At 31.9% G+C, this 9,856-nt stretch overlaps 1 protein-coding gene across 1 annotated transcript; it reads left to right on the top strand.

The window, feature by feature from the left end:
• The first annotated feature begins 3,460 nt into the window (after nucleotides 1-3,460).
• LOC140891315 (uncharacterized) lies at nucleotides 3,461-8,623 on the top strand. The gene is made up of 9 exons (XM_073299754.1): nucleotides 3,461-4,592; nucleotides 4,679-4,741; nucleotides 4,833-4,935; nucleotides 5,034-5,108; nucleotides 5,740-5,887; nucleotides 5,989-6,058; nucleotides 6,953-7,018; nucleotides 7,912-8,034; nucleotides 8,334-8,623. The coding sequence occupies exons 1-9, from the start codon at nucleotides 3,740-3,742 to the stop codon at nucleotides 8,492-8,494; spliced, it is 1,662 nt and encodes a 553-aa protein (XP_073155855.1). The 5' UTR covers nucleotides 3,461-3,739; the 3' UTR covers nucleotides 8,495-8,623.
• The last annotated feature ends 1,233 nt before the right edge of the window (nucleotides 8,624-9,856 follow it).

Genomic DNA, 9,856 nt, shown 5'->3' with positions numbered 1-9,856 from the left:
AAAAATTTGTTCTTGCATCTTCATGTAGTACTGACGTTGAATGTCAGTGAGCCTTGGATCATTAACATCTTTTTCCATGATTCGATTTTCTTGTTCTCTCTCCATTCTTTCTTGCTCTCTCACCCTCATCTCGTGTTCCATCATCCTCATTTCGAACTTTTTTTCCATATTTTGAGCCATTGTTGCATAATGCTCTTTTGTCAAAGCAGTCAGTCCTCTCTTCATCCTTTTTTTTTTTTTCTACTTCATGTATTGTTTTCAACATTTCCACCATATTTGTATCTTTCGATCCTTCTCCTCTCATTGCCCTTTTGAAGGCCTTCCGTCCCATCGGCCTAGTGGTTTTGCTCACTTCTTGCACATCATCTCCTTTTTCGCCGGTTTGTGTGTCAGATGGTGTGGAGAAAGGAGATGAAGATGATTCACCATCAATATTCTTAAGCTTCTTCGTAGCATTCGTCGAACCTCCTACGAATTTATCGAACGACCATATCTTCCATTTTGGTTGATCCTTTAACACTAACCAAGCTTTCTCATCGGACCATGGATGGTTATGATCTTGTTCGTACATCGTTTGAGCTTGAGCATACTAAACAAAACAAAAAAAAAAACAAGTTCGAAAAAAAATTATGAATTCATACTTTCATATCAAATGAAGATCCGCTTTGGTTGAGTGCTTCAAGTTCGCTTATTTTGTTTTGGAAGGCAAACACTCGTTTTGAAACATCATTCCAATGTTGCCGCATGTTGTCCGGTGAGCGTATTTTTCATCCATTTGGTAACTCATGGTTATATTCATTCCAAACCAATCCCCAAAAACTCGAGTTGCTTTGATCATTGCCAAGTGCCGGATTGGTTGAAGCGTTGCACCATGACTTTGCGAGACGTTCATCTTCAACCTTCGTCCAAGGTTTCCTTCTAATGCCTTCACCAACATCGCCAACGACGATATTTTTTCCTTTCCTTCTAGATTTAGTAGACGGGGCTTCAAAGATAGGAGACGATATTTCGATGGGATTTTGGGAGAATTGAGTTTGGTTGAACATAAAACTCAACATTTGGTCGTCGGTGAATTGAGAATTATTTGGTGAAGGAGTATTGAGATCATTATTTTTTCATGAATCCATTTTCGAAATTGGATTGAAAATATAATGAAAGTTGGAGAATATAGAATTTTTGGAATTCAAGTAGTAGAAATTGTGAATTTTATGAGATGCATTCAAACCTATTTATAGAAGAATGATTGAATTTGAAAAATATTACCGTTTGTACTTTTTCAGAATATATATAAAAAAAAATCGGATTTTTTTAAATTTTTTTTAATTTTTTAATATTTTTTTTTAAAAAATAGGCTGGGATTGATCTGGCCGTTGATCTTCAACGGCCAGATCATCCCAACCATTCTTTTTTTTAAAACTTACTTTTTCTTTTTTTTTTTAAGATCAAAGGGCCAGATATCTTCAAACGGCCAGAAAGATCTTGCCGTTTATTTCAATTTTTTTTTTTATTAAATGGTGGGCTTCACCGGGCGGAGCCTCTCCGCGCGGGGCCCACCATTTTGACAGTAATAAATTATCATCCGTCTTTTTCTTCGTTCTACCCGTTGGAGGTAGGAGATAGAATCGGTATCCTCGCCCATTGGAGGGGCGAGGTAATGAAGTGGGCCGGTCAAGTGGGCTTGATCGCTCCACTTGACCGGCCCTTGTACATGCTCTAAAGTTGCAACTTGTAAGATGCAACGATCTTTTAAAAATATTTTTAATAATAAATGATATTAGTTTTAAAAAAAAAATGATATTAACATTTCATTCAACCAAAGTGCAATACTTTTACGAATAATACATAAAATTTAAATTATAAAATATGTGGACATTTTATTTCGAACTTAGTTTGTTTTATGAATTATCAAATAGTAGATAAATTTGGACAAAAAGGAGATTACCTGATTATCAAAATTTTAAACCAACTACGTAATTATTTATTTTAAGTGGAGATAATATTTTTTTAATGATAATGGAACTCGCATGGTTATTATTCGATGTGCATTGGACATACAAACCATGTGCAATAAACTTATTCAAGAAAATAATTATAGAAGAATTGAAATCCTAACCATTACTTAAACGTTCACCTACTCCACTAATTCGAGTATTTATAATATTTATGAACATTTTTTTATTTTTTTAAGCATTTATCAGGTATGTTAATTTTAAGTACAATTTTTTGTAAGTGCGAAAAGGTGTATGATATGATAGGAAAGTTTCGAGAGCATACTCTTGTATTCTTTTTTGTAATTTGCGGTTTCATCTTTATCGAAAATTTGTAGAGATGAAAAGTGAACGTAACTCTCATATTGAAACTAAATATCATTATAAATCTTATATATTCTTTATTTTTATTCACCAATTATTATCGCGTTTGTTTCAAATATGGGATTTAATATTAACTAATTTTTGGTGGATTTATCATGATTCATGTGAACAACAAATTTGGTAGGTGAAATATCAATATCAAAAGCATTTTATTTATGTTTATATTTATTTGGTGGATAGATGAAGGGGGTGGAATGGGGGTAATCATTATGTATCATAGAGAAGACATTAATGTGACATAAGGTTTATTAATCATATGGGGATGTTCCTAAAATATAAGCAACAATTGAAGGCACTTTTGTCCTTTTGAAAATAGAGCATCTAATAAAATATAACCACCATTAATTTTAATTTAATCCCCCCAACTGATCAAATCGAGCTACTTCTATCATGCAATTGTTAATTGATCCATTAACTGTTTGGTACAAACAATTAAATAAGGATAGAGATTTAATACATATTAGCGATCATATGCACGTTTGCACATGTATTGATTTTGGGTAATGCTATATGTACACCGAGAGTTATACGTTGTGTTACACAGTACACTTGAAATTACATTATTATTCATGCAATTTATTGTGAAAAAATCTTTTAAAAATGCATATAGTATAATCGTGTAATTTCAAGTGTACTGTGTAACCCAACGTGTAACCTTCAGTGTACATATAGCATTGTCCAGTGATTTTAGACATTTCCTGAAAAACTATGCAACGTGAATTTGAATGAACACAAAATAAAATCATGCGATTATACGATCATTACGCATCTCTGTTTTTTTTTTGGGCCCATTTTTGCAGGTTATGTTCGAACATTAACAACAAAAGGAAATAACTAATTAATTTGAAAAAAATTATCCAGTGATTATAACATATGATGGAAAGAGTTGTTAATGGAAAAAGCAAATCAGGAAAAAATAGTAAAAGATTAAAAAGCAAGAGTATTTTGAAAATATGCCAAGACACCAAAAAAACGATTAACTTGATGTACACAGATTCTTTATTAAATAGTATAGATAAAATTCAAGATTTTTACTCTTTTGGTTTTGAGTTGGGAAATGGATTTGTTACCATGGCTAGTATCGAATTTAAAAGCTCGTTCCGAACTTAAAGATTTTGATGTCGGATGAACCTATCCAAAATGAATTCTAACCAACCTACGAATAGGATTGAAATTTGAAGCCATTCCTTTTTCTTTTTATTTACTCATACTCCAAAAAAAGAGAGAATTGAAGAGTCCCTCTCCGAGTTCTCTTTACTTGGATGAAAACAAGCCCAATTCCTTGAGCTTGAAGTCACCATCATACTCCATTTCCGAGTTGGGTCCCCTCGCTACTCATTGCATTTTACAGATCAGTGCTGTAAAATATGAGTACTAAAGAAGAAACGGATTCGGGTGTCAGCAGAAGAAGAGGCAGTGCCCCCAAAGTAGGCTCTGTGTGGGAGACCAGGATGAAGCTGGATCAAGTCAAAGGTGGCATCAAAGTGTTCGATGCCACTCATCAAATTCCTCAAGAAAATGCTCAGATTGCGTGCAGTAGTACTAGTATCAGTGCTAGTCCCGTGAATGATACTGAGCCAATTGGTACTGTGGACAAACAGAGCCCAGTTGGGGGAGGGAGAGGGAGTGGCAGCGCGTCGGCTAAGAGGAAAACATGGAAATCTGATGGTTTGGAAGGCAGCCCGATTCGAATTGGTGTGCAGAGATCTGAAGTGAGCAAGAATTTGGATGACAAGTTCAGGGAATTCAGCGATGGGAATGCCAAGAAAAGCCCGGTTCAGACCAGGAAAACTAGATCAGTCTCGGTTCAGTTGAGGAAAGTGAAATCGGATTCTTCCCAGGAATCGAGGGAGGGGAATTCCGAGCTGGGGAAGGTGGAAATTGAGGAACTTGGAGGATCTGACAAGATCCCATTGGGGGAAAAGTCGAGCAATGCTGACGAAATCAAGAACACAGATGAGGAGGAGGAAGAAGAAGAAAATGGCAAGAAAATCGAGGGTGAGATTGCAGAAAAGGATCTCGAAATCAAAGAGATAAGTTTGCAAGAAAACAAGCAGAAGAATCTTGAAATTGAAGAGATAAGTTTGCAAGAAAACAAGCAGAAGAAATTGCTTCTGGGAAATAAAAAATCTGTGCCCATTTCACCCATTGCAAAGATACAGCTTCCACCAGCTGTGAATCACGCCAAATTTCATCAAAATCCCACTAAAATTGACCCAAGTAAATTCTCGTGTTTTCTCTAGAAATTTTTCATTGAAATCGCCTCTCTTTTTCTGATGCTGTGTGCTTTTTACATTTCTTTACAGTTCCAGATTCAGATGATGATTTCCATGGAGTTACAAGAACACACAGCAAATTACAGAGTTTCGGTGAGTTTTTTATTTTATTTTTATATTCTTGTTTTTGGGTGAATTTTTCGTATTAATTTGTGATTCCAATTTCATGATTGGATTTTTGTAGCTGACTTGATCATGTGGAGGGATGTAGCAAAATCGTCTTTCGTCTTTGGGATTGGAACATTTGCTATCATTTCATCTTCTTACACGAAGGATCTTAATATAAGGTTAGATATTATTTAAATTTATAATAATAATAATAATCATAGTAATAATGATATGTCAAAATAATATTTTATTTATGATTTATGGGTATTTTTTGCAGCTTCATTTCTGTGGTTTCCTATTTAGGCCTTGCGTATCTTGTTGTGAATTTTCTTTTCAGATCCCTAATTAGCAGGTAATTCATTACTGTTGGTTGTTTGGTTGCTTTTACTATACTTGCTTTAAGCCAACAAAGACATAGATAAAATTGGGCCAAAAACTCCCCCAAATGGTTTCTTAAATATTTGATAAATGACTATGACTCAGTGGGCCTACATCGACTCTCGAGACGAGATCTCGAGTTTTGATTTTGTACTAAAAAATATCCGGTTTTCAAAAAAATACATAATACAAAGTGTATGACAATGTTTAAATGTGTGACGATCACATGCCAATCTTTAACAAAGTGTGGGGCTCTATAAAAGTTCAGTGTTGGTGTCTTTTATATTGTATGCATCTATTCGTTAGATATTTGATATATTCTCTCTTATTTGACTTTTTTTAATGATTAACAACCGTATTGTCTAAAAAATAATTGGTTTCTTGGAAAATGATTTAGTAGATTTATATTGGAAAACGGGTTGATTTGATTCATAATATTTGTTACATTAAAATTAATACTTTGCGTCAGTCTGATTTGGTCGGAATATGTGTCACAAAATTGATTCGTGCAACAGTTTAATATGATTTTTTTTGAGTGAAAATAAATGAGAACTACTTTATTTAAAATTAATATATATTTAATTTTATTTATCTCAAACAAATAGGGGCACTATTGATAACAACACAATTGAAGATTATGTGATTGGAGAGGAAGAAGCCATTTGGGGAATAAAATTGGTTCTTCCTTATGTGAATGAGTTCCTCCTTAAATTAAGAGCTCTTTTCTCTGGGGATCCTTCCACAACAATGAAGGTGAAATCTCATTTATGCCCTTTTTCATGTGAAAATATCATTTACACCCTTCTCTTTTCCCTATTGTTTTGTGGGAAGATGACAATTTTAGCCTCTGGCAGTTGGCAGTGCTTCTGTTTGTGTTGGCAAGATGTGGCAGCTATATCACAATGTGGAAGATGGCTAAATTAGGTATTTCACCCACACCAATCACCGTCACTTGTTTCTCTTATATTATAAAGAAAATAGGATCTTGATGGGTAAATTAGTGAAAACGCGAGGAAAAAAATTAAGATTTTGTGTGTTTGCGATTTTTAAAAATAAATTATTATAATTTTTTTTTAAAATAAATTTGTGAAAAAAAATTCACAATCATTTATATTCAAAAGTTACAAATACTGCCTTAATATGGTGACAATGATGATTTCATTTATCACAATTTGTCTTAGCAACTAGATTATAGTGTAAAATGAGTTTGAGCATAATTGTAGGTTATTTAACTAATCTAATCTTCTGATTAGTGTCCCACATCACTAACATTATATGTATGTGTGCGATATATAAACCTTAGCATCCCTTCAAAGTTAATCATGACTTTTGAAATGGATGTATGATTTTCCTGTACCATGTGTACGTTGTTTATCGAAAAAAAAAAACTAATCTAATCGAAAATTTTACATAAAACTACAACATGAATCTCAAAAACGTACAATTTTGATTCGTATGGAATCTTAAAATAGATTAACTATGCTCATAAGCGGAACCACCATGTTCGATCTATTTCGAATAGATTGAAGTAAACACTGTCATGGACTCATGCATACTTAAAAAAGAAATTCCAGTCTATATATTAGAGGGATCTCTCGATGCTAACGAGTTCTAACTTCTCAAATTTGTTTTGCACATAATATGTTTACGCGGATCATCTTACTTACAAAAAAAGGTAAAAAAAAAAAAAACTGTCAGATATAATATACGAGCGTAACTGCCCTTGTGCTAACAGAATCATACTAGAGACACTAGTTAGTAGTTAATAATTTTTTTTGGTACTTAATTTTAATTTGACATCACAATGAAAATTGACAGGGTTTATTGGAGTGTTTACGGTACCAAAAGTCTGCTCTTCCTATTCCGTCCAGATCACTGCATACGGTAACTTAATTAAATAATTCATTCGACTCTGAATTTTATGCAATTATTTATGCTGGCCGACACTATTATTATTTCATTTATTATAGGACTTTCTATTATTTTATTTTATTTACTTTGTATTATTTAATTTTGAGGTCGAGTCAATAATAAATGTTTTGTCTGCAGAAATAATGTTTACGAAATAGTGTTCCTACGATATATCCACATATATACATAAATAATAATTTTTTTTTAAAAAAAATTGGCTATGAATGTATAATTAAATTATTATAGATTTAAAATGACTAAAAATTTAATTTAAAAAAGAAAAAAGAATTAACCGACAGTGGGGCCGAGCAGTCTAGATTTGTGTGCCAACTGACGTCTCTTTTTGTGTGTTGATTTTGGAACCTTTTAGATAATTTTTTGTAAGTTTTTTTTTCTTTTTTTTATGGAAAAAAATTCCTGAAAACAAACAACTTTCATATCCGACTCAGATTTTTAAGTTGTTATATTATATGATCATCTTTGTGTTTCTATCTAATTTCAACAAACGTGGGATATATTTATATATATACTATTAAAAGTGCACACGCTATGCATGTGTGGTCAATATGATATAAATCAAATTCATTTCAGTTCCTTCAACATAGAAAAGTGAGTGTAGTTATTAATAATGTGTAGAATGCAGTTTTCAAAATGCGAGACAATTTTTTTGTTTTTGTTTTTTACCTATTTTTACCCTTTTTTCAATGTAAATATATTAAATTTTAAATAACTACCAAATGTCAAATGATAAATATATTTTGATGTCATCAAAATGTACCAAAATGGTTTTTAAAAGTGGCTCAAGTTTTATAAAATAGTAAGATAGTAAGATATGTTTGTTACTAACAAACATTAATTACATGCAGGGACATTCTGGATCCGACGGTTCAGCGACGCTTGGGAATCATGCTCTCACAAGAAAGCCGTTGGATTCGCAATCTTTTCTCTTGTTTGGAACCTATCCTCTGTCATCGCACGGATTTGGACAGGTATATGGTTGAGTAGATGCTATCCGCAGGGTAGTGTCCTGTGGGTGACGTGACGGCTCATAATTGATTAAAATCAGTGGGCTCCACGTGGGACCCATTAATTTTGAGCAATCATAGAATTACACTACCCTGCGGGCGACATGTACTAAACCCCTATACAGATAATTTTTTCCTTACATATACATATACATATAAGTTCGTGTATTTTCAAAAATTCGGAAAATGATATACGTAAAATTAATATATAGATTTCGATTAATTAAAAATAAATATGACTTTCGAAACTTTTTGTTGCGCAGTTTTCATGTTATTTGTTGCGTTCAAGTGCTATCAACACTCTTTGATAAGAGACGAATGTGAACGAGGAGGAAGAGAAGAAGATGGAAGAAGTGCAGCTAAAATACGACAAATACGCGATCCTAGTTTACAAGAAGCAAGAAAACCGAAGAAAGTTTGCTAATTATATATATTTGATGTTATATTATATTATACACGTACATTATTATCATAAAATTTGTCTTGCATTTTTGTTCTTAGAAGAGAATTGCTACTGAGGGATATTACCTACTATATATATTATTTGAGCTTGTTGATACTAATGAAATAAAAAACATTTATTTTTAAAATGAATCATATAGTGATTTTTAAACTTGGCCCAACGCAAAACCATAATAATAATATACTAGTTCAGCTCAACATGGCCCGAATCTTGAGTCCAAATGTTTTTCCTAGGGCTGACATATCGTATCGAAATTTTGGCATATCGTATCGAAATTTTTTTAATATACAAATATTTTTTCGGTATACCGAATTTTTTTTCGGTATCTATACGGTATCAATATGAATTTTTTTCGCACCAAAGTTTCGAAATTTTACAATCGGTATCGGTATGAATTTTTTTCATACCAATATTTGTAGTAAGGTATACCGAAAAACCATCCATAGTTCCCCCAAAATAATCAATGATAAAGAATTTAAAAATATAAATGTAATATTAAATACTTAATCATTAAATAGTAGGAATATTAATAACATTAATATATCTGACATATAATAAAGTGGATTTAAACAATATTATTTTTAATTTGTTATCCAATCCTCTCAGAAGTCAGAAGCATCGATACTTCATTTTTTTAAATATATATCTTAGCAAGATTGTGATATATCCAAATTTCGGACCAATTTTCTCCGAAAATTTATTTTTAAGTATGTTTTGATGTCTAAAAAATGGAATTTAGAATTGAATTTAGATTTGGATTTTGAATTGAATTTTAAATTCATGGAATTGGAATTTCATTTTGGTGTTTGACAAAAAGTTAAAATATATTTTGGAATTTGATAGTATAAATTTTGGATAAATGATATTTTGTAAAAAAATAAAAAAATTTAAAATTTATAAGTAAAGTATATAAATGTATTATTAACAATGATTTTATTGTTTTATATACTCAAATCCCATGAAATCCAACCAAATTTATTCAGATTTCACATAACTAATTGAAATCCTATGAAATCCCATCAAATACCAATCTCGTTTTAAAATCCCAACTTCCCAAACACTAAAATAGTATTTTCAATTCTAAATCCCATCAAATCTCATCTAATTCCTGTAATCCAAACACAATATATTAGAAATCAAAGGGTGAGTACGCACTTTTTCCTTCCTTTTTAGATTGCCCTTAACTCAACTTTGCATATTATCATTTGAAAAGAAAATTATTCATTCGTCAATTATCAATTAGGAAAAAAATGTGTCTTTGGTTTAACATATTGATATATTTGCGAGTTTGATTATCTATGTTTCAAATTTCAATTCTAGTCT

Source organism: Henckelia pumila, chromosome 3 (assembly GCF_033568475.1).
Source record: "Henckelia pumila isolate YLH828 chromosome 3, ASM3356847v2, whole genome shotgun sequence".
In the NCBI taxonomy this organism is placed as follows: domain Eukaryota; kingdom Viridiplantae; phylum Streptophyta; class Magnoliopsida; order Lamiales; family Gesneriaceae; genus Henckelia; species Henckelia pumila.
This window is presented reverse-complemented; position numbering and strand designations above follow the sequence as displayed.

Coding starts and splice junctions, on each gene's coding strand:
- LOC140891315 (XM_073299754.1), top strand. CDS start 3,740: ATGAGTACTAAAGAAGAAACGGATTCGGGTGTCAGCAGAAGAAGAGGC. Junction 4,593..4,678: donor TCCCACTAAAATTGACCCAA/GTAAATTCTCGT, acceptor ATTTCTTTACAG/TTCCAGATTCAGATGATGAT. Junction 5,109..5,739: donor TTCAGATCCCTAATTAGCAG/GTAATTCATTAC, acceptor TCAAACAAATAG/GGGCACTATTGATAACAACA.